Here is a 25,535-nt window from a genome sequence, read left to right on the forward strand (position 1 = left end):
TTTACACGCAGGAAGTGACAGATTGATTTACAGATTGACATAACCAACAACATGCAAAATCAAGATTCACTCTTAACCTCACATTGCCTCTTCCTGCAGGCTTCCCATGTTCTGTTTGTATTCCCTCACACACAGCGACCGTTTTTTTCTTCTGATGAGTGCTATGTCTATGTATATACAGTATATATATATATATATATATATATATATATATATATATATATATATATAAAACCTGATTTGTGCCTTTCTTGGACAGACTCGGGGGTTCCCACTGTCTATTCCCATATCTGTAGGCTAGGGTAGTCTTTTTCCCAAATGTAAAAATATTGCTGAAATTTAAATTAAAGTTTAAAACATTGACTTAAACGGATACTGTCATGCCAAAACATGTTTTTTTCCAAAACACATCAGTTAAGAATTCTGCACTGAAATCCATTTCTCAAAAGATCAAACAGATTTTTTTATATTCAATTTTCAAAATCTGACATGGGGCTAGATATTTTGTCAATTTCCCAGCTGCCTCCAGTCATGTGACTTGTGCCTGCACTTTAGGATGGAATTACTTTCTGGCAGGCTGTTATTTCTCCTACTTAGTGTAACTGAATCAGTCTCAGTGGGACTTGGCTTTTACTATTAAGTGCTGTTCTTAGATCTTCCAGGGAGCTGTTATCTTTTGTTAGGGAGCTGCTATCTTGTTACCTTCCCATTGTTCTGTTGTTAGGCTTCTGGGGGGGCGTGACTGGAGGATCCTAGCGTTCGCCAAACGGGCGGTCGGATCGCGGGACCGCATCAACGAACAGATGCAGCCGCGATCCGACGGGATTTTTAACCCCATCCGATCGAGATCTGGCCGACTTTCGGCCAGATCTCGATCGGGGAAGCCCGTCGGGGGCCCCCATACACGGGCCAATAAGCTGCCGACTTGGTCTGTCGGCAGCTTTTATCGGCCCGTGTATGGCCACCTTAAGCAGCTTTGCAATATGCATGCATTACACATGTTCAATGACTTTTAAGTTATTTGTATATGTATTGCTACTGAAAGCCACGTTTGTCCCTTTCTATCCTCTGCCCTTGTGGCTCAGATTGTTGATACAATGTAAGACAAGGCAGATAATTAACAGACCTGTTTTTGCTGGGGAACTAAGACTTCTGCAATATTGTTTAAAAATAACGACCAGGCGACAAACAAATGCTGCTTTTAGTAGCAATAGTTTTTACAAATAACTTAAAAAGCACTAAAATATAACAAATGTATATTGGAAAGAATTATGTTTTCTTTTATTAGGCAAATTTTTATTTTGGGGTTGACTTGCCCTTTAATCACTATGGAAAATGAAATGATCTAAAACAAGGTTAAGTATGGTTTACAGAAAGTAATTGAGGTACACTTGTAGAACATCAGCCTTTCTGGACTAAAAGCCTATACCAGGTTTGTTATTTTCACTGTCATCCATCATTTGTGAACAGATACTAGCAGCACTCACCAAACAATTCTTTGGTTATTAAGGTATTCTGGCCATACATGACATACACCATAGCAGAGGTAATCTAAGCAGAGATGGAGTTCTATCCTCTCTTCTGTTTGCAGTTTGCAATTAATGTTACAGAAGTCAGTTTGTAAGGCTAAAATTCCATGGACAGCTAACTAGAATTTTAGAACAGCCTATTAATTAGAGAGCTCAGTTCATTCCTAGGCTTTGCTTTTTATGCAGGCTTGTTCTTCCACCCACACAGTCATTTTAGTATACAGGGATCTGGCTGCGAAAGCGGCTTTTACACAGTCTGCTCTTGCGTTTGGCCACTGTTCAGCTGCACTTTTGACAACACAAAAACTCAAGGGAATTTTCAGCTCATTTTAAAAGCATTTGTGAGTCACTAAGCAAATTATAGCTTGGCTTTGAATGCTATTGTGTTCTTCTTTTTTGCAGTCGGAATCAGCTTTCCTCTCTGCCGGCCTGCGTATGTGGTCTTCCTCTTAAAGTTCTTATTGCAAATAATAATAAGCTTGGTTCTCTGCCAGAGGAAATAGATCAGCTGCAGCACCTAATGGAATTGGTACGTCCATGCTTTTTATGTTTGGGGTGTATCCTAGTGTAGTTGCCCAGATTAGAAAAACATTTTTGCAACATGTTAATGTAGAGTAATGAGTAAAAAAATTGGCACTTTCTATGAGATCAGACTCCTGGCAGTCAGTTTAGTATCAGTACTTCTAGAAACTTCATTAAAAAGATGTTTATAAAGTGAAAATGGAAAGGGGGCAGCGTTCGCTTTGTTTACAGGAAAACAATAGCAATTCAGAAAAGCATACAATATTCAGTATTTTTGAGTACTACTCAATGGGAACCCCATGCCTTTGGATCAAACCCTATAAAAATGATGGTGCTACACCGAATAGTTGTGGAACTCCTGTGTCGGATGGGGTTATTAAAACCCTTTAATGGTTTTGCTTCCAGACAGGGGCAAAATTAGATCTTTGAGTGTGTTCCTCCAAAATCTAGTAGAAAACACAGTAGTTGACCCAATTTCAGTACAGTGGGCTCAAAGAAATGTTCCCTCAGATGCCACTGCCCAGGTTACATTGTGCATAGTTCTGCAATCAGTCACATCTGTTACTGGGTCACAGTTTTCAGCAGCCTTTATCTTTTGGTGAATGCTGGAAATTCTGGTTCAGAGGCTGCAGGTTGGGCAGTCCCAGATATAAAATCATTTGGCATACTGAACTGTAGAGACGGGCTTGGTATATCATGCATATGCTACAGATTACTGTAGGAAAAAAAGGCCTAGGGGATAGACCTTGTGCTTCTAGAGTCTTCTGTTCTGGAGATGAGAAAACTGTGACTTCTGTTATTATGTAATTATACTTTGTGAGCCAAAATTACATTCTTTTAGTTTGAAGGGAAAGATGATTCCGTCTCCTAGTTTACATCAGCCATAATATAGCTTAAAAGTCTTGTCTGCAGACACAATTAACATTCCAAGGTATTGGCGACATCTATATCATCAAACAGCTCTAGTGTTATGAGCCTAGAAATAGTGGGTTAATCATCAGCATGCCTTAATATGTTATGCCACTGGTTCCTGTAGTTTATAATTTAGATGAAACTTCTTTAAATTACTCTCTGCTTCATATGCTAAATCAACTGCCTGAATGATTACAAACCTGAACTTTATTGTGTTGGTATGTTTCACTGAGATTTGTGTTTTGCACAGGATGTCAGCTGCAATGAAATCACATGTTTGCCACAGCGAATCGGTCTCCTGAAATCTCTTAGAGACCTGAATGTACGAAGAAATCATTTAAAGGCCCTACCTCAAGGTATGTGCTGAAAGGAGCAGATAGAATACTCTGCTGAAATAAATATTTTTGATATAAGTATTGTGGAGACAAGCTTAAGGGGCATGAACACCCTCCAAAAATGTTAATTTATGCAAAGTGATGGTCTGACCGTAATTGCATTTGCTTTTTTTTTTAGCAGTTTTCTTTCACTGCAGGGCACAGTGGTTAAGTTCCTATGTAAGCTAGACTGTGAGCAATCAGAAAGAACTGGGCTGGGGGACAATTAAAAACCCTATTGGCTCAACTGCACATTTTGCAACAGCCCCCCATATGCAGCTGAGGTCATTGAGCCTCCAATTGCAATTGCTGCACCTCCCATATTACTCCACTACTGGGAAAGGCTGTTTCTTATTTTTATGACAACCCACCACAGAGTTTTATAGAGGGTACAACTATCCAAAAATAGCACAGATATATGTAAACATGGTCTTTATTTTTATTGATTTCCTTTTTTTCTCTAATTGTCGTTTTTGAATAATAATTTGTCTTGTACCTCTCCAGTTTGGAATGTAAAATGTTGTCTTCCAATTAGGTTGTAAAAGATTGGTTTTACAGTCCCCTATAAAGCATTCCAAACAGAGCAGTCTCTTAGATTTAAACTGTATAATGAAACAAAATGGAAAGAATATATTTAGAGAACTGATTAAGCAGCCACAAGTATATATACTACTAACCATGTGCTGGCTGCTGTCCTAGAGTGCGAGAAGAAGGGGCCCCTGGCAATTCACAAAGGGCAGGACCCTAAATCAGAGATGTCCCAAAACCTGGAGGACTGCATGCAGCTCTTACATTCCTGATTTATTTCACTATAATAACTATTACAATAACTAACATTACATTTGTAATATTTCCATAGGAGTTTCTTGGTGCTGGGGGGGGGGGGTCTTAATGCAAATGTCCTCTCTGTTCTACCCCAAATCCATAAACAAAAAAAGAAAACGTATTCACAATCAAAGTTAGATGAATTAATGAATGAAGATACCTGCCACAACTATCCAATAATCCAAAGTAAAATAAAGTGTAGGCCATTGCACTTGCCAGTTCACCAAAACAATTGTGCAAATTGCTTGAGAAATCCCAAATGCACAGCACAATAATTGGGATTTGGGGTCTCCCAAAATTATTTTGGCAATTCTTATGCATGCAGTGACTGGTTATTTTCTGTGAGTATAAAGGCTGTTATAATCATAGTTTATACGGCATGGGTTAAGTAGGGCTTTTAAATTCAAAAGAAATTAATGTATATGTGCAAAGAAAATCTTGGAAGAAACACCACGTACTGTCTCAGTAAGTGCTTGGTGCTGTGTAACAGTCTCTAAGTGCTTGGTGCTATGTAATCTCGCCCCTGACATTTGTGCATGTTGTGGTTTAGCAGGCAACAACATCATTTTAGAATTATGTGAAAGGATGCCAGGTAATGAAACACTTTCCATTTGTTGCTCAAGTGCCACTGGGTGTGTTTGGAAACAAACTTTATATGATGTATGGAAGAAAACATTAGTTTGACATTGATTTAAGGCACAGTAAAATGTAAAATATTTCTAAAAATAAATTTTGATGGTGCAAGCTAAAAGGGGTAATTTACTACACAATCCCCATTGCAGGCTTACAAGTTTCCCTGCCGTCAGTTGCATTAAAAATCCCATTCATTAAAGGTACTGGAATCAACATCCATATAGTTGTGCTCATTGCCACTACCGTCCTGCGTCTCCTGTTTGTGTTTGAACCAGGGACCTGTTGGAAAGTGGCAGCTGCTCCTCCTGCTTGAGCCCCAGGAGGCAGTGTGGTGTTGACACTGCCAAAATACCATCTTTGACTCTTCCTCCAAGTCAATATTCCCTCATTCACACCCCCTGCACAGCTGCGAGGAATAGCTTGTTAAAGGGCTATTTAAGCCCTCTTCCCCTACTTCCCAATGCTGGATTATTGGCTATTCTGTTGACTCCAAGCCTGGAGTTCTTGTCTGTGAAATCCTGAACCTGTTCCTAAAACCTTGTTCCTGTGACCCTGCTCCAGAGACCTCTGCAGATGAGTACAAATAAGGGCAGGCAGTAAAACAAGTCCTTGAGACCAGCCAAAAGTCAAAGGTGGGTGGCAATCAAATGTAATCAAGGAAACAGGCTGAAGGTTAGGACAAGCAGTAAACTTGCAGAGTTAGAAAACAGGCCAAGGTCACACCATGGAGTCAGAACTAGAGGGAACAGGAGCAGGATAGGTGGCATGGGTCAGAGAATTTTGACACTGAGGCACTTAAGAGAAGATATTCTGTCAGGGTCAGGTTGATGCCACACTGCCTCCTGAGGCTCAAGCAAGAGGAGCAGTGGCAGAAATACAACAGGTTCCTGGTTTGAACCTAGGGAGTTTCTGACATCTATTGAGAATAAAGTGATGCTGCATCTACTGCCACAGGGGTAACTCCAGAGTTCTCACAGCACAGATGAGCCAAAAGGATTAGGCACACGTGTCACTCACTCCAAAAGCCAGAAATGACATCAGTCAGTTAAGACTTTAAAGATATATATATATATTAACAAAGTAATATCGCACACAGAAAAAAAGTGTTTTTATTGAAATTGATTTTCAATGAAAACATTTTTGTTTTATTGCTAAGACCTGTGAGTGTGGTATATTTTGTTAATTTGTTGGGAGAATTCAACCCTAATGTTAAAAATACCCTACCCCCTACCATACATAGACCCCCCGCCTCCTCCCCCAGCCATGGATGCCCGTTAACTCTGATGCATGAATCTGTACCGAGCGGTAAGTAAAATGTTAGGGGCATTTGCTGGGGGGAGGAGGGAGCGGGGTCTATGTATGGTAGGGGGATAGGGTATTTTTAACGTTAGGGTTGAATTCTCCTTTAAGGAGCCGCAGCACTGTACAGTGCATAAAATTACTATATATATATATATATATATATAAAAGTATACACGTGGAAGACAAATCACATAAATATACACAGAATTCATATCAGGACAAAGAGCTTAAGTGCTATGTGGTAAGAGACATAGTGGGAAGGAGGTATCTGCCCCATAGAGCTTACAGTCTAAGAGGTAGTTTTGTTTTTGCTGGTTTCAAACCAGGACCCTTTTGCGTGTGAGGTGAATGTGATAACCACTGCACTACAGAAACTCCCAGAAAATGTGTTTACAATTCTTAACCAGCACACAGGCATTTGATTTGTATGGATGTGCTCTCTCTCCTCTGTCTTTAATTGGTGATTAAAATGTCCCTTCTTAATAAGTAAATGTACAAATATCTTGGATCACAAATATCTTAGAACAACTGTAATGATATGGTCCATTCTTTCACTTTAGAAATTGTTGATCTTCCATTGGTGAAATTGGATTTTTCATGCAATAAAGTGCTGGTTCTACCGCTTTGTTTTAGAAAAATGGTGCAATTACAAGTATTAATACTTGAGAACAACCCACTCCAGTCTCCTCCTGCACAGGTGAGTTTCAGAAAGTATTAAGAACAAGTAATTGCCATTGTACTTTTACACCTCTAAAACAATAGTGTCATTTCAGTCTAATGGCACACGGGTCATTTTCTCTGCTGGTGTAGATTTATCAGCAGAGAAAAGCTAATACTCTTTCTGTGCCCTCAATATTTGTGTGAGTCTGACACACACACAGATACATATTGGCAGGGAAATCTGCTTTGTGTATTTGTGTACTTACAGGCAGGACCCGTTCCTGTCCGTACAGATAAAGAGTGGGTTGGAAGTCCGAGAATTGACTTTTCTCAGCTGTTGCATCTGCACTAGTGGTGAAAACAATCCGTGTGCTAGTCTTAAGGGTCAGGGCACACAGACAGATTTGGGGAAATTAGTCGCCCGGCGACAACAGCTACAGACCAGACAGGGGACTGCAGTCTGTCTTTCCCTTTGTGAAGGCAGAGTTGTGATTGGCTGTACCTTCAACTCTGGGCAAGAATCATTTATAACAGACAATGGACCAGAGAGTATTTGTGGATCTCTAATAAAGCTGTAATTTTGTAACTTAAAGGAAAACTATGACCTTTAATTTTACAGGTCTCTATAAAAATAAATGACATAATACAGCCCATATATAGAACACTGTTTCATATAAATGAAGCCTAAAGCTGGCCATGGATGCAAAAATCTGATCGTATGAATTGAGGATTTGCCTGATTTTCAGACCATTGGTGGAGAGTCCCGACATTTTTTGTTTGGTCGATAGGACAGGTTAAAATATTTCTGTCAGCTGCCGATAATATCTCTGCATGTATTGCCGATCTGACGATTTTCAGTGGGAGACTGTCACCAGCTTTGGTCGGACATAACTTTCGTACGATTGCTGTTAGGGGCAGAACATTGGCTGATCTGTTCTTTTATACTTTATTTGGTTAATGGCAGGTCGGGAGATTGGGAAGTCCGAACGTTCGAGGATTTGAACGATCGGATCTTTGCACCTATGGCCAGCTTTAGGGTAATTACATACTGTCTATAGACATTGCCATTTTAAGGCTTTCCTCTAGCTTGTACAAGGCACTGTGCTCAAAAACAAACCAGAGGACACATAAAGGGTTTCCTCCTATCCCTGTCTGGTGGTGAGTACCTTCAGAAGTTGTTAATTCAGGCTGACAATGGAGGGAGTGACATAGAAGGGTTGGGGGGATGGAATCTAATGGAGCATGCACATGATTACATCACACAAAGAGGCATGGTGGTTCAGTTCACAGACCCGGGCAGTATTTTTTTAATTAAAAAAAACAAACAAACTATCATTTATTTTCAGCTACACATTCTTTATTAGTGGGTTGAAAACTGCATAGTAGGCTTGTGTTGTCCTTTAAGGACACCCATATCACACATGTGAAGTTGTAACTTTCCCCTTAAATTTATGAATTGGTTGCACACCACTTGTAGCAGCAATAATTGGGGGCAAAGGATTACCTATAATCTTACACATTGCTATTGAGGGATTTTAGCCAAGCGCTCTTTGCAGAACTGCTTTAATTCAGACACATTGATAGGTTCATTTGTTCATGGACTTCGGGCGACTTCGGAAAACGAATCGGCGCGTGTGATTTGCGCTGGCGTTTTTTTTTTTTTTTTCATTTTAGCCAGTGCAGAGTGAGGGAAGGCGTTTTCTCCCCAAAACGCCCAGTGTGGCCTTACCCTAAGAGGCTGTTGGTTTTTATCATTTAATTTGTACCCTTATCTATCAGGAGGAAATGTCTGATATAATACATTTCTTTCATCTCATTTACTTTTTACAGATTTGTATCAAGGGCAAAGTACACATATTTAAATATTTAAGCATGCAATCGTGTCAGCTGGAAAAAACTGGGGATGGATTTTATCTTCATTCTATAGAAAGACCACATCTTCCACAACATGTGGAAGAAAGGTAAGTGACCTGTTAAGTCCTATTCTGAGAATCCGATAATTTAAGATTTCTGTCTGTAATCTGAAACAACCACATTTAATTATCACAGACCCAGTGTATCAGGTAAGATATTATAATCACTGGTTGACTGGCGGAACATTTGGCAACCCCCAGGGGTGAATATAATCTCTATTACACCCCTTCCCCATATTACCATTCCGTGCTGGGGGTGCAAAATTATGCCACTGCATACACACACACACACACATACACCTATACATAATTACGCACCTGCCCAGTTTTATCAATACTCGCACATATCCATATATACACATAAATCCCTATTTACACACCAAAACGCAATACCCTTACGCCCCCAATATAAAAAAAGAGAGAATATTTCCTAATACAGGGTGCACTTGCCCAGTTTTATCCATACGCACACCTATCCATATATATACATAAATCTCCATTTACACACCAAAACGCAATACCCTTACGCCCCCAATATTAAAAAAGAGAGAATATTTCCTAATACAGGGGAATGCAATCTGACTGCATGATAAGTATATATTACACAATGGCTGTTCTTAATAAATATGATTGTTATATATTTATTTTGGTCTGTTTTTGGCAAACCAATAGCATTGAAGACATCTTCCCAACAAAAAAGGATTCAGACTCGGGTGTTGGCAGTGATAGCGGTGAGAAGCGTTTATCTACAATAGAGGTATCGTAATCTGTGCTCTCTGCTAGTCACACTGGCTTATACTATCTTCTCATTGGCTAGTGGAGCCTTGGAGTTGTGCTTAAAATATGTGTAAGGTTTAGATTTACTAAATTCTATCTTTGTAAAAATTTCATTTTATAAATATAACATGAAAATATTTAATATTCAAAAATTGCTGACTAGGTCTCCTTTGCAGGTGTTGCTGCACTAGGCCATAAAAATTGCTATCCAACTTCGGATAAAATGACGATTTGATGAATTTCCTACATCAACTGTGACCACAAGTCTACAATAAATGCACTTACTGTAATGTGTTTTGTGGTCACTGCATAATGTTTGTTTAATCAGATAAAGGCCTCTTCTGTAATACAATTCTTCAGGGGACCTACACAAGCTGAGAACAATTCACTAGATAATGTTTGCTTTGTTAACATGATCCTTTGCCTTTTGATTTTATCTTTTCTACTCTTCAATACAAATCGAAATCATTTGTCTTTTATTGGCTTCAACCAAATTACGCCTCTCTTTCCTCAAGTCTAATAATAGATTTACATCTGCAGGAAATGAGGCAGAGGATTTAACCTGTGTAAGAACCTTGTTGCTGTACTGTAACTTAATGACCAGCCTTACTGCCAGCCTAGGAAACATCTGGCTGAAAGAACTCTTGTGCCAAGCCACAAAGCTTCATTCTAATGCTGCTGAGAGATGTGAAGGGATATTGAGCAATTTAGGTTGCTTATTTTATTAAGGTCTTGTGCACATCAAATGATATTTAAAATACTACAGGTTAGTTTTAAATAGTTACTGCAGCTTTTTCAGTTCCATAGGTGCACACATTATACACAATACAATCAGGAATAATCTCGAAAAGATTCCTTTTTAAAATATATCCGCATGAATGATGCTAAGTTTGAAACTTGTGCATTGAAGAAATAAAATACCACGTGCTGTAGAATATAAACAGATATCACTAGCATTAAAGCACTCAACCTGTGCTATTGAGCCTATACTGTATGTGTATTATAATTGTTTTCATGTATTTTGCAAGAGGGGTACATGTTTTAACAGGCTACAAGGTACTTTCGTGATTTTGTATGTGTTTTTCTGATGTACAATATATAGTAATGAGGTTCTTGTGTTAAAGGAGAAAGAAAGTATAAATTACTGGAGGCTGGCAATTGTTAGGACCCCCATCCCCCCAATGATTGTAATGACTTACCTAATACCCCAGGCCGATGGCCCATGTTAGCAGAAAACTGCACTGGCCCAGGGTTCTTCTCAGTAAGCACCACAGAGCGATCCTTTTCTTCTTCTTTCTTCAATCTCCCAGGGACAACACATGTGCAGTATAATGAAAACTTTTTATCAAAAGCTCTAAAAAATATTTGACATTTATTAAGTGTAAAAACCATGAAAACCACTAATACAAAACTTCGCCAGGTAAAAGTTGTTAAGGTCCTATTGAGATCAATGGGAGCTATTGGACCGTTTTAAATCAGTTCAGACTTTTAGAGGTTTTTGGACTTTTTATTCACTAGGAATTGTCCTATTCGTATTTTTTAACGCATCATTCAGCATCATTTTCCATTGTACATTTTTATTATATCTTTTAATAAATGTTATTATTCATAGTTTTTGAAAATGTGAGTTTAGCTGTGGCTTCAAAAACCTCTAAAATCCAACCTTTGATAAATAGGCCTCTATATATGGGTTTTCTAAAGGAGTCTGGACCAGAGAAGAGAATGACATTATATTAACGAGTGATGAACGAGCAAGAAGACATAGAGAAAAGGTTACTAAATCAAGAACAGTATTATTACCAGACATGTCTGCTTAGCTCCAAACCATCTGCAGAAAAAACTTGTAAACTAAGATGTTTAGATGATTTTTTGAAATGTTGCAAGTGGTGATGAAACCTTAGCTTCTCTGTGAATGAAAAAAAAGTATCTCTGCATAACCATATGAAGAGACTTGGCAGGAGTCACTAATGAAGATGAAATAAGAATGAGGAATGTTGTATTATAGTGGCCAAGTTTATTGTTATTATATAATATCAAGATAATCTATTATTGATTATTTGTCATTTGGAAGTTTAGTATTCATGATGCATTCTAGATCTTTTCTTTGAACAGCTAATCAGTATAAATACTTAAACTTCTACATTCATTTATTATTTTTAAGCCTTGTGAAGAAGATTCTACAAGCCCGAGTGTGCCAATGTCCGATATCTTGGAAGAGGAAAACCTTTTGAAAGAAGAAATTGTTGAACAACAGTTGAACAACTCACTGCAAGGTACACTGTACTTCTTGCCAGTGACCACACACACACATATGTACAGATCCCGAGAGCCTGACAGATACTGTATATTAAAAGATGAAAAACAGTAAAACAAAAATTATCAACATTATTTAAAAACAAAGACTACACCCAAGTCCGTTATGTTGGATTTTGATGAGAATTGCCTATTTTACAGAAGTTATAGAATGATATGGAAAATTATATTTTCACTTTTATAATTATGCTTTGACTTATAATATATACCATCATAATATGTATTGTTTATCTTTCATTTATGTTCATTCAATAACATCATTATGCCAACATGACTTATTGGTTACAGAATAATGAAAGCAGTGATTTTTCCAAGTTCTCTGGGTTCAGCCCCAGATTGTAGACCAATATTTGTATTTCAAAACAAGGTCATAGATATATGAACATAATGTTATCATGTCCTGGTTTGGTCCCAACAATATCATGAATAGCAAGTAAGTATTCAGTCCAAAACTAACCCTAAGTACTTTTAGGATGGGTTTTAAAAAATTTGTAGTGCTGGAAGGGTATTTATTATTTTGAAACCTGTCCCCCTGAAAGATGCAAAAACTGTCAATGCCATCAATACAGTGTTCGTAAATCATTCTTCAATATTGCTGTTCTGCTCTTATAGTAAGAACCTGTCTTTTATTGGAATTAGCAAAACTAGCATAAACCAGTGTTTATATAGTGAATAAAGTACCCCCTCTTGTAAAATATAAGGATATTATAAGTTACCGAGGAGTTTCATGACCATATAAAAACACGAGGCCGAAGGCCGAGTGTTTTTATACAGGTCATGGAACTCCGAGGTAACTTCTAATATCCTCATATTTTATAACTGGGGGTACTTTATTAATTATAATACACAAATTTTAGTGAGTCATGTGACAGAAATTATATCACTACTCACCGTTTATAACTGATGACATTACTACTCACCGTTTATAAGGATATAATTTACAAGATATTCATGGCTTTTGTGTATTATAGAGGATTATTTTTTTAGCATTTATATATATATATATATATATATATATATATATATATATATATATATATATATATATATATATATATATAATCAGTTTAGTTAATTTTAAAAGTAATAGAAATGTTTGAGAGAAGATGCAGCCTTGTAGTTGGCTTAATATTGTACATTTTACACAGTGCTGCTTATTTTACTTTAGTTGAATCCCCGCAGAATTGTCTCTTGGGTTCATTTGACAAATCATACCAGAATGAAGCAGAGACCCTCAAAATGGAATATCTACACTATGAGGTAATTCATTTTTAATATCTTATTAAAAAGACAGCAGTTAATCTAACTAATTAATTTTTAATCAGCCATTAAGAATTTTTTTTTTAAAGCTGAACATTAAATCATACCTGCTGATTGTTTCCTATTGGTTACTGGTCCTGTATTGCACTGTGTATTATATTATTCACTTTGTATTGTGGAAAATGAAGCAAATAAAATGCCCATTTGTATTTCATTTCTTTTATCTATCTTTCCTTTCTGCCTCTGTCCGTAAATAAAGTAATGAAAATAGGCTGTACAGCTGGATTTTTATTGCTATTATTTATGTTTTCTTTCTCTTGAGACCATGCTCCATTCCCCTATCATTCAAACTTAGGGGTGGTTTTAGGACAGTGCAGCAAAGGCAGTTCCTCTGGGCCTTCAGAGTCAGAGGACCCTGAGGCCATACTCCATACCCCATAATTTAAGGGAGGAAAACATAAAGCTGCAACTCCCTCAAACACTGGAGAGCTACAGGTTGGATATCCATGAGTTCTGTCGTTCCCCACCGTACATAAATAGGTCTCAGCCCTTTTGCAGTACCAGGCCCATCCTCTCCAAATCTTACCTTGATTAAATCACTGCCTGATTGAAACAATGTTGCAGTGAACTAGCCATCAGAAAATGTTTAATATATTAAATTGCTGAGCTACAGAACAAACTCACCCCACCTAGTATATATTAATGGTGTCCGACTGTAGCAAAAGGTTTTAAAACACACTGCATTAAATGTAATATTACATCCAGTTATAATTTGTTATATATCTGACTGGGGGATATTTTGTGGACACAGGAGAGAAGGTCGGAATTTGATGAACCTTTGCAAATTCAGGAGGAATCGCCTTGGTTAATACAAAACACGTAAGTCTATTATAAGCTAGACCTGTTAGAGCAGTTTCTTTGGAATGTTGTAGAGAAAGAAAGAAAGAGGGTCAGATGTTTGTATACTAAGCTTGCATGTCGTTTACAGATAAATGGGAGCAGAGAAATTGGATAGAGGTCACCAAGATGGAAAGGATTAAGAGAGGGGTTTTCAGAACATTAATGATGAGTACATGTTTAAATTGGAAGGGAAAGTTTAAGGCGGCCATAGACCTAACAATTACGATCTTTCTTGGAAAAGATCTTTCCAAGAAAGATTGTTCCTTTTTAATACACATGTGTAGAGCTGAATCGTCAGATATCCAGGTAGAGACAATAGAATTCCTTCTGTATCTGGCGATTCAGCACTAACAATGGCTGATGTTTGGGTATCTTTAAAGGCACCCGATCAAAATTTTCTTTCCAGCCCGATCGACGAGCCGTCCGATAGCCAAGTTTTCTGCCGATATCGGTCGGCTCGTTTCCCACCATACACGCACCGAATATTGTACGAAAATTCATTTCGTACAATATTATCTGTGCATCTATAGCCCCCTTTACAGGCAAGAGAGAACTTTTCAGTAGATAAAGGTAAAGCAAGAGTTGGCATAGTGGAGAAGTTTGGAAGGAATGTGATTGAGGGGATAGGCAGTAAAACATGAGGAAATCAGAAGCTTAGAGACTTCCTTTTCATGTCACAGTTGGGAAGGAGAAACAGGAAGATGTTGTCAACCAATGTCAATTTTGCTTTGAAGTTCTCGGCAATATCTTGAGCAGTGACTGAAGTACCCATACTCTCCTGTCATACCAGCCTCTGCTTAGCCAGAGCAAGCAAGCAAACGTACTTCACTGCCCCTCAGTGTACATCAGTCACTGCTCAAGATATTGCTGAGAACTTCAAAAGCAAAATTAACAATGCTCTGCAACATCTTCCTCGTTCTCCTTCCCAACTGTAACTGAAGAGGAAGTTTTGAAATGTCCCATACATTACCCTTCAGCAGATATGTAGCTGCAAAAGTCTACTTCTGACTTATATTTCTGCCAGTGGTGCTCAAGTGTATGTGAACATCTTTGGTGAGCTTAGGCATGACTTGTATGCCAAGGCTGAAGCTGTTTGGGTCTTATGTGATTTAGCTTGGCAGGAGCAAGAACATTAATGCCAGAAGTAGCCACATTAGGAGGCGAGATATTTGAGATAAGAGTCAAAATAAGAGATACCAAGGATGGGTTCAGCCACCTTGTAACATTTGTCTCTTAACTCTCATATATGTAGATGATTCACAGATAGGGAAAAAAACTTGAATGTAAAGCAGAATGTGGGAATAATGTTGATTTCATTTAGAAAATTCTTAATAAATATGACTTTTTTTTTTTTATTGCAGTAGAAATGCTTCAGAAAAACAGGAGCTCAATGTAACAATGATAAACCCACTGAGAGAAGCAGTTGTTCTGTTGCAAGATCCAACAAGGTATTAAGTATTCTTGAATTTTAAAAAACAAACTTCATTTGAAAATGTCTTGGCCTGCAAAGGAGTATTTGGAATGCCTGAGAAATTCTAGTTCATTGTTCTAATTAACAAATTTTTTTTATACATTTTAAAAATTTTGTATGACGAATACCGGTTGCCCTTGAGATATCCATCATCCTTCATATAAAACCCTATTTAAAATATCTGCTTGTTAATAGACCAAATTCCGCTGCTGTCTGTGCAATTGTCCTCACATAAATTTACTGACATCACCTTACCACACACACAATGACAAAGTTGAAACATTTAAGGTGGCCATAGACGCACCGATAATATCATACAAAACTAATATTTGTACAATATTCGGTGCGTGTATGGTGGGAGATGAGCCGATTGATATTGGCAGAAGACTTGGATATCGGTCAGCTCGTTGATCAGGCTGGCCAGAAAATTTTGATCCACCTTTGTAGGCACTCAAACATCAGGCATTTTTAATGCTGAATCGTCAGATACAGGTAGAGTTCTGAAACGAATGATCTATGGCCACCTTTACCAATGGCTCTGATAAAGAATCTTTGGTGTTCTTTGGTGGTCTTCGCTGCTTCTTCAGCACCATTATCAAAGTCCTTTATTTTGGCTTTGCAGGGTGTTTTTTGCAGATTTTTTTTCTAGTAAAACTGAGCAAGCATTTCTATATTTTTATTTTTCAGGTTAAGTTTGGAAATTGAAGACCCCATAAATGTTTACCCTTTACAGCGTGTTCCAGAAGCTGCTTTGAACAATACATCAGTGAAGTGTGTTTGTCTACATCTTAAGTTATATAAAATAATTAATTTGGATGAATTTTCTTAGCATAATGTACTTTTTTTCCTTGCTTTTTACAGTGGACAAGTAGAACTGCAGATGTCTCCAATCTTACAGGTAGTAGTGTATTGATTTGTTACTCTGGCCAAGCCACAAATTTCTCTATAAAGTGTTTATTATATAGACTAAGAGACGTAATGAGGCTATAATGATTTAAAGAGGCTGGCAACGGTTTCCATATTAACACTTTAACTGGTCACAAGCCAGTATCATGCTCCTCTCTTGGAATTGGATTGTTATTGAATATCTATATCCTATGCTCTATAAAAGTGGAACATTATTTGACCCTTTTTTTTTTAAAAGCCGAATTGTTTTAGAATATAAATAACTTGTGCAGAGTCTTTTCGTATTGCAAACAATACACAGGTAGCTTTTACTTTAAAAGCAAATGTCTGATTGGTTGTAGTTATGACTTTACAACTACATGAAATTGCAAGTCTATATTTTATTTACATCTTAAAATTTTAAACTGTACCAAATGAAAAAAACATTTATTATGCTTTAGCTTATATATATAATTAAAATACACAAAACTGGCACAAACTGTGTACAGGAATGAACTGTTTTACTTTTAGCAAACTCAAGTGTCCCAACTCTAATGTGTACAGAGTACAATAAAAAATAAATAATAATAATAAATAATAAAATAAAAATAATGGAGTTAAATATTATTTAATACTAACAATTTAATGCAATTGTTTTGTGTAGAATGACATCATCATCGAAACACCTGCATCACAAAATTCCCCTCAAGAGGTAGGTCTCATTTTAATTCAATGTATAAGCTTAACATCAAGTATAGTCAGTGTTTAGGATGTACTGTACTGGTTGAAAGAACATTACCCTTTCAAAACCTCTGCATTTTAATGCACTTATTATTTTTATTATTATTATTATTAAAGGGGCAGTATTTTTTAATACTAGTTAAATGAATAGGGCTTACGTACATTTTGCCTATTATTTTAATAAGGCAGAATGTAAGGCTTTTGTTATTTCTTACTCTAAACAGGGGAAAATCTAAAATTGAAAGTAAAGTCACATTCTACTTTTGGTTTGTACAAACACAATTGAGGCATATCAGCAGCCCAGTGAGAAGTTCTCTGTACAATGAGCTGCTTCTTATCAACAGGCTGTGGTTGAGGAAAGGTAAGGGGTTTATTACAGAGGCTCCTCGTTGTACTGCTGATCTTTGCGTCTGTGGCCAGCTTTAGTTTCTTGTAGTGATGTTGGTCTTCGAAAAATGTACATTATACTGTGTGTATTTATAACGTGACTGTACTCTCCTGTGATATTTTTCAGGTTTTTAAAAATCAGGTGGTTTATGTTCCCCCACCTCAACTTAACCTTCATATTCCCTGCGTATAAACCTCACTTCAGTATTCCCATCTTCACCTTTCCCTATTAAATGCTCTGACAAAACGATCATATTTTGTAGTCCTATTTCCCGTAGTGCTTGCTTTGGTTTCCTCTGGGTTCTCCAGTTTTTTTCCAACACTTCAAAAACATTAAGGGGCAGATTTATCAAGGGTCGAATTGAAATTTCGAAATTCCAATTTTTTCAAAAAAATTTTCATGGTGAAAACTGTCAAATTCGACTACAGTTATTATGATATTTATCATACTCTGGTCCTTTAAGAACTTGAATTTGACTATTTGACACCTAAAACGTGCTAAATTGCTGTTTAAGTCAATGGCAGATGTGCAGGAATCAATTTGGAGTTGTTTGCAGCCTTCCTGGCATTCGCGTTTTTAACATTTGAATCAAATTCAATTTGAGTTTTCGGTCGATTTAATTCACCCGAGTTTAATTTTTTTTAAAATTTCGCTTGATCGAATTTCTAATTTATGGGAGTTAAGGGGAGTTTTTAAAAACCCACATTAATTCGAAACTCAACCTTTGTAAGATGTGCTTCTTAAAATGATAATTGGCTTGTGTGTAGGTAAATGTGATTTGTGACATTATATTGGAAGCAGCACTTTGGCAGGGACTGATGTGGATGATATCTTATCTTTGTAGAGTGCCGCAGAATATGTCAGAGCTATATAAATAAAGGATAATAGGAGGGGATATCCTCTGTTAATTTTCATTAAAGTGACTCTTGATAAAATTACCCTGGATTATCTGATCTTACTTTTTAACCAGTATTACCTGTATTAAAGTATTATCTTATATCTCTTTTTTTGATTTATGTGTTTATTTTCACAGACTGAAAATAGCACTCCAACTTTATCACCCGTACATAGCACAATAGCCTTTGGCCTTAAACCTCGATCTGGTAAGTTTTTCAGACACACCATATTATTTATCTCTGTACGTGATATTAGCACATCATTTGGATCCATTCTTTTTTTTGCACAGCTACTGTAGTTACTTTACCTCACTCTGTGCACTCATAAGAACACACTTTAAAATGTTGTGTATAAGTTACCAATATTTTCCTGAAACTGTTCTTTTCGGACAAAATGCATTTGACTTACCTTATATATATATACCACATAATTACCTATTATTATAGAATAATAAAACTATGTTGTATTCGTTTTTGTATATAAGAAAATAGGTAAGATTCAACGATAGATAATGAACATTTCTAGCTTAATTATTTTTCAAGACTTTCTGACTTTCTCCTTCCTTGGAGCCCATTTCTCTTCCAAATTATTTCCAATGTTCTCCTTTCTCTAACTTTTCTACCCCTTCTTTTGCCTTCCTTCTATTTCAATCTGACGCTTTCTTTTTAATGTTCATTTTCCTAAAATGCCAATGGTATGTTTAAGTAAAATACACTTTTTCCCATTTCTTATAATTTAAATATTGACAGATTTATTTTCTATAATACACAAAAGTTTAGAAAAAATAAAACTTTGGTTATCTTTAACAGAAAAATATACTTGATATAATCTTATCTGAAACAAGCACACGTTGTTTATAGCTCTGGAAACAAAATCAATGTATTTCAAAATTGTTATTTTCATGAATATAATATGATATATTGTAAAACGGACTGCAGAGAAGTGTGAGTGTGTTTTATCCGTCTACAATACATAATGGGGTTAGTTGCATTAACTATTTGCTTCAACTATTTGCACCTATCTGCATTACTATATTTTTCTTCATATTGCGTATCACAAGACAACTTAGGCTAATGCCAGGAGGGGTTGGAAATCGGCATTCTGAAATATGCTGGCTCAGAATCAGCCCATACTCTGGCATTAGCGTTCTGTCCAGCCTGCACATGGAACAATTGTGTCGTCCCATGTGCAGACACAAACAGCTGATATCGGTGAAGAAATGCAGTTTTGGATTCTCATGCAAAAATCAGTCACCTGGTCTAACACAATTGTTTAACTTGATTGTTTAAGCTCAACTAGCATTGTAACCCATTCATCATATATGGCTATAGAGGGTGATTTTGCTGCTGCATGTTTGGGCTACCAAAATGATGCAGTGGGAAAAATACTCCAAATCACTCAATGAGACATTGCCCATAGTAATCTCCTCTAGGAGAAAGATTCTGTTAGAATGGGCAGTGGTACAGTGAAACCTCAATTTTACATCCCCTGATTTTGTTTTCCATCATTTTACATTTCCCTGATTTTACATTTACATTCCTGGATTTTACACCATTTTTTCTGGTCCCCTGAAAAATGTAAAATGGAGTTCTACTGTATTAATGAATTTCAACTGGGGCCTGTAAGTATTGGTGTATTTCATTTGAGCAAAGGACAGGGCCCAACCTGGCTTGGCAGTAGTATACAACGGTAATAATGCATAAGTCACAAATTAATTGCCTAATTGGTAAACTCAAGAAAGAGCTGAATAGACCTGAGGGTATGGGAACACAAACAATTGAGTGTTGATTTTATGTATAGACTAAAGCATCCATCTGACAATCACAGAAGCCTTTAGCATGGGTAAGCTGTGTTCTGCACGTTGTGAAAAAATTACAGATCATATAGGTGTGTGCCAGCCAGTAACCTGCTTGCAGATCCTAAATTACACTTAAGCTGGGGGGTGTTCCAGAGAATGCAGATGTGCAGCATACCACATGCCCATTCTCTATACAGTTGCATCCAGAAGGAGGTACTTTGCTGTTCTTTTAGGAGCACAAAGAGTTGTGCCTAAGGGTGCACCATGCCTCATTTTTTGTTTTCTGGGAGAGGCAGATGTTATTGGCAAGGTGGGTGGCAGTTATATCAGTCAGTGGTGGCAGTGGCCCTTGAGGTCAGGTTCTTGGGTGGGCCCAAGGGACCCCAGTCTGGCACTACGAGTATTGTCTTATGTGCCAGATTTAAACATTAGATCAGAATATTGTCTTAATAGACAACAAATTTCTCAGGGATTGCACCTACCACATCGCATAAATTAAAATTTCTTTTGCCCCATCCAAATCATATTATATATACTAAAGAAATCTAAATTGATGATGATTCGGGGGCTCTTCATTTTGTCATATAATTCAGAAGTTGAGGGATTGGGCATGTTACGCACGGAGTCCAAAACCCAGAACTAGCGCCACGGTCCCGGTTGCGACTCACTCTTCGGGAAGAGCCCTCCACTACTCAGGTGCCGCAAGGTCTTAACGTGAGAGGACCAGGGACAGTTCTGGGCAGACAAGGGAACCGAACATTGTAACTGGAATGGCAAACAAGGAGCGTGGTCAAGGGACAGGCCGGGTCGATACCAACCAGAAGAAGCAGTACAGATTCAAGAGACGAGAGAGTAGTCAAGGTCACATGCCGAGTCAAACACGCCAATATCGCAGTACAAGGCAGGATCCAAGAGTAGTCAGTACACGGGCAAGGGTTAGGACAGGCATGCGGACTGGACAAAATCAGGGACAGGCAGGGTCAGGAACAGATCAGAAACACTTAGAAATCGTACCCAGGAACTATTGAAATAGACCTCATGTTGGGCAATGAGATGTATGCAAAGGACCCTTTAAATATTTGAAATTCATGACGTCAGACCCAACACTTGCACCAAAACTCGGAAGCGGCATGGACGCACGTCATTTGCGCATCGGCGCGAGAAGGACCAAGAAACAGCAGGGTCCCCGCACCACTAGACCACCAGGTACCCTTAAAGGGTATCAGATTTTAACTGTAATCTTGTTGACATTCCTCTAATCTGTATATTGATGACAGTTCCTCCTGTCTTTTTTTGTTACTTGTAAAAATGTCTAATAAAACCTCTTTCGATATTTTCTTCATGGACTCTGTTTCAGGAAAGGAGAAAAGTGATGTTATATCTTTATAGGGGATGATGGTGTATTAGATGAAACTATTTATTTCTTGTGATTTTTTAATTATTTGAGTTTGTGTTCATTATATCCCCAGTAATTTCAGCAGCTTTCTAATCACTAGGGTTCAATTTACCCTAGCAACTAGGGTTTGAATGTAGAAATTAGAAAGTAACATTACCAATAGCTTTACAGAGCAGTGCATTTCTGTACTGTTTTGAAAGTGGGAAGGAGGTAGAAGAAGAAGGCAAATAATTAAAAAATCATAACAAGTAAAAAGAAACAAGTGCAAAACTAAGAATAGGACATTCAGAGTCGGACTGGGGGGGTGGGGTCTGGGTCAACTGGGGCTGACACTTCAGGGGTCCGCACAAACCCTCCCCGGGCTTCCAACCCCCCTCTGTCGCAAATCTGGACATTCTCTGCACTATGTGAAGAGAGACTCCTGAAACAGTATATCAGAATCGAAGGAAAACTGTTTCCTGTTGCATTGTTTCAAGAGTCAGAACAAGAGAACAACAAGGGATATATAAATATCTGCTTTCAATAGTGATTATATTTACAAATAACTTGAAAACGATTATATTTACAAACAACTTGATAATTGTAATGATTGTATACTGGAAATTTGTTTAGAATTACATGTTCTTTCATTATGGAAAAAAAACATTCGTGGTGGACATCCTTTAAAACTTATTGAAGCCTCATTATCAGTAAAGATTTTTGTTGGTTCAAACAGTTGTGATACATTTTGCTGGTAGAGTTTGTCCAGATCTACTTTATGGGGCTTGATTGGTGCCATGGTTTAAGGAGCCATAATATCACATTAATACAATGGCTAACTGTAGTTAGTAGCTTATAATCATAATCATATACTGTGTAATTGCATGATTTAACCCTTCTTATTTTCTAAATCTAATGTTTTACTTGCATCATTTTGATTAGTCTTTGAAATCAACTTTTTAAAAAAATGCATAACTAATATGCTGTTGCCTCAAGTTGATTCATACTGGTCCTCTTTTGCTTTGTTTGGACCTCCTCTGAACCCATTCCTACAGACCCGTCCCTCACTCTTCCTCCTATCTCCTTCAACAAACTTACACAGGCACAAAATTGGGACAGCAATAACATGGATATCTCAGCAGAAGGAGGCATTGACAATGGTAGGTGCTGTACCTTGTGTGCTGTGCATTGTCAGCTGCATGCTCAAAAGGATGAATTGTACACGTAATTCTTTTACATCTATGTTTGCACAAGGGCATAACTACCATGACTGCAGGGAATCCTAGGACAAGTATAATTTGAACTTCATCTTGTTTTGAAATACCTTGCCTTTGTAAGTGATTGTGGAGTTTCTGTGGTCTCAGTTGGCACACTCCCCTCTCCATGACTTTCTCAGAAATGCCATCCACAAGGCTGCTAAGCCAGTTCACTTGTTTAGCTTTGTGACAGCTAGTTATGCCCTTTCTTTAGCACTGGGTAAATCAATCGTTGATAATTTGCATGCATTTCAAGGTAACAATTAAATGTTAATCTGTTTCTAAATTAGATGTGTATCTGTGCTACCAATCTAATAATATAAATAAGTGGGCTATTTCCATATGTTTCCTCACATTTCTCTTATAATCCTTCGGAATACCGTTTCTCTTGCTCATTCTGTATTTCATTAATTCATGTATGGTAAATTTATGTAACATGCAAATTTCTAATTCTTCTTTTCTGTTTTGTCTACCATTGCTTAGTTGGTAATTTATATATAGATGCCCGTGTATGTATATATATATATATATATATATATATATATATGTATAGATTTTCCTATGTGAATGTATTTTTAGGTGCAGTTTTTAGTGAAGTCCTACATTTTGAACACCACAGACCATGAGTTATTATAGCAGACCTGTTTGGTCAAAATAAATAAAGACTGATTCATGCAGAATGGCTCCCACGTTATCTTACAGTGGAACTGAAGAGTAAATATGGACTTCCTTGATTTAAGAAACTGAGATAACCAGCTGTCACACACAACAATTAAAGGGGTTGTTCACCTTTATATTAACTTTTAGTATGATGTAGAGAGTAATAGACATTTTTTATTATTTGTGTTTTTTTAAATTATTTAGCTCTTTCTTCAGCTGCTCTTCAATTTGGAATTTCAGCAGCTATCTGGTTGGAAGGGTCCATATTAGCCTAGTAACCAGTCAGTGGTAGAATGTGACTCTGGCATATGAATAAGATGCAGTAAGTGCAGTGCTGTCTAACTTCTGTGGTACAGAGGGCCAAAATTTTACTGGCCTATGTGGTGGAGGGCTGATAATAGAAGTCAATGTTGGCCACTCCCCCTTTTAAACCACACCCACTGTAAACCACACCTATATTACCACAAGAACGTTTGAGATCATATCCACATTAATGGTGGTAGCTTAACAAAAAAAACAAATGATTGGTGCTCACTGCAGGAAAATCCCTCATCACTCATATGTGAAAAATAAATCCATATGCCTCATCCTCCCCTGTGGATAATGCAGCAACCCCCAACACACGATTAAACACCTTAGGGGCCCTTAACAACAATTTCCAAATGCTAACAAACCCCAAGAACAAACGCCCTAACAGGCTTACATTCCGCAGGTAGCGTAGGGCAAGCAGAGAATGACCCACACAAGCAGCACTGGGCAAGCAGAGAATGACCCACACAAGCAGCACTGGGCAAGCAGAGAATGGAACACACAAGCAGCACTGGGCAATCAGAGAATGGCACACACAAGCAGCACTGGGCAAGTAGAGAATGGCACACACAAGCAGAACTGAGTAAGCAGAGAATGGCACACACAAGCCGCAATGGGCAAGCAGAGAATGGCACACACAAGCAGCACTGGGCAAGCAGAGTATGGCACACACAAGCAGCACTGGGCAAGCAGAGAACGGCGCACACAAGCAGCACTGGGCAAGCAGAGAATGGGACACACAAGCAGCACTGAGTAAGCAGAGTATGGCACACACACGCAACACTGGGCAAGCAGAGAATGGCACTCACAAGCAGCACTGGGCAAGCAGAGAATGGCACACACAAGCAGCACCGAGTAAGCAGAGAATGGCACACACAAGCAGCACTGAGCAAGCTGAGAATGGCACACACAAGCAGCACTGGGCAAGCAGAGAATGGCACACACAAGCAGCACTGGGCAAGCAGAAAATGGCACACACAAGCAGCACTGGGTAAGCAGAGAATGGCATACCCAAGCAGCACTGGGCAAGCAGAGAATAGCACACACAAGCAGCACTGGGCAAGCAGAGTATGGCACACACAAGCAGCACTGGGCAAGCAGAGAATGGCACACACAAGCAGCACTGGGCAAGCAGAGAATGGGACACACAAGCAGCACTGAGTAAGCAGAGCATGGCACACACAAGCAACACTGGGCAAGCAGAGAATGGCACTCACAAGCAGCACTGGGCAAGCAGAGAATGGCACACACAAGCAACACCGAGTAAGCAGAGAATGGCACACACAAGCAGCACTGAGCAAGCAGAGAATGGCACACACAAGCAGCACTGGGCAAGCAGAGAATGGCACACACAAGCAGCACTGGGTAAGCAGAGAATGGCATACCCAAGCAGCACTGGGCAAACAGAGAATAGCACACACAAGCAGCACTGGGCAAGCAGAGAATGGCGCACACAAGCAGCACTGGGCAAGCAGAGAATGGCACACACAAGCAGCACTGAGTAAGCAGAGGGAAGGCAGGTGCAGGAAACAGGGAAACCTATCATTCTAATATGTACTACATACAGTGACACAGTGCTGGTGCCCAATTAACATTTTGAATAAGGTTTGAACAGGATCACAGGTGTGAACAATACAGGGGATTAGTCTAAATTTGAGGTTGAAACAATGAAGGGGCCAGGTAATCTCTGTAGTGATACCTTTTAAATTTTACATATGGTAAGCAGACTCAGCATGTGGGGAGCCACAGATGGGGGGGGGGGTCGCGGGCCGCCAGTTGGACAGCCCTGAGATAGTGAATAAAAAGATAAGTAATAAAAAATAATAAAATTGTAA

The 25,535-nt window shown here is 38.2% G+C and overlaps 1 protein-coding gene across 5 annotated transcripts in view; it reads left to right on the plus strand.

The window, feature by feature from the left end:
* The window catches only part of lrch1.L (leucine-rich repeats and calponin homology (CH) domain containing 1 L homeolog), a 100,319-nt gene that overhangs the window by 50,150 nt on the left and 24,634 nt on the right, over positions 1 to 25,535 (plus strand). For 2 of the 5 annotated variants that reach the window (XM_018247340.2, XM_041582479.1), the window contains exons 3-16: positions 1,932 to 2,058; positions 3,214 to 3,319; positions 6,658 to 6,794; positions 8,588 to 8,718; positions 9,343 to 9,427; positions 11,609 to 11,720; positions 12,929 to 13,020; positions 13,832 to 13,899; positions 15,282 to 15,368; positions 16,079 to 16,162; positions 16,253 to 16,289; positions 16,941 to 16,988; positions 18,439 to 18,508; positions 22,531 to 22,635. In XM_018247340.2, the coding sequence (XP_018102829.1) occupies positions 1,932 to 2,058; positions 3,214 to 3,319; positions 6,658 to 6,794; positions 8,588 to 8,718; positions 9,343 to 9,427; positions 11,609 to 11,720; positions 12,929 to 13,020; positions 13,832 to 13,899; positions 15,282 to 15,368; positions 16,079 to 16,162; positions 16,253 to 16,289; positions 16,941 to 16,988; positions 18,439 to 18,508; positions 22,531 to 22,635 (1,289 nt within the window). The remainder of the gene's footprint in view (positions 1 to 1,931; positions 2,059 to 3,213; positions 3,320 to 6,657; positions 6,795 to 8,587; positions 8,719 to 9,342; positions 9,428 to 11,608; positions 11,721 to 12,928; positions 13,021 to 13,831; positions 13,900 to 15,281; positions 15,369 to 16,078; positions 16,163 to 16,252; positions 16,290 to 16,940; positions 16,989 to 18,438; positions 18,509 to 22,530; positions 22,636 to 25,535) is intronic. The other 3 variants (XM_041582478.1, XM_018247341.2, XM_041582476.1) reach the window with 2 other exon arrangements.

This window comes from Xenopus laevis, chromosome 2L, assembly GCF_017654675.1.
Source record: "Xenopus laevis strain J_2021 chromosome 2L, Xenopus_laevis_v10.1, whole genome shotgun sequence".
Classification (NCBI taxonomy): domain Eukaryota; kingdom Metazoa; phylum Chordata; class Amphibia; order Anura; family Pipidae; genus Xenopus; species Xenopus laevis.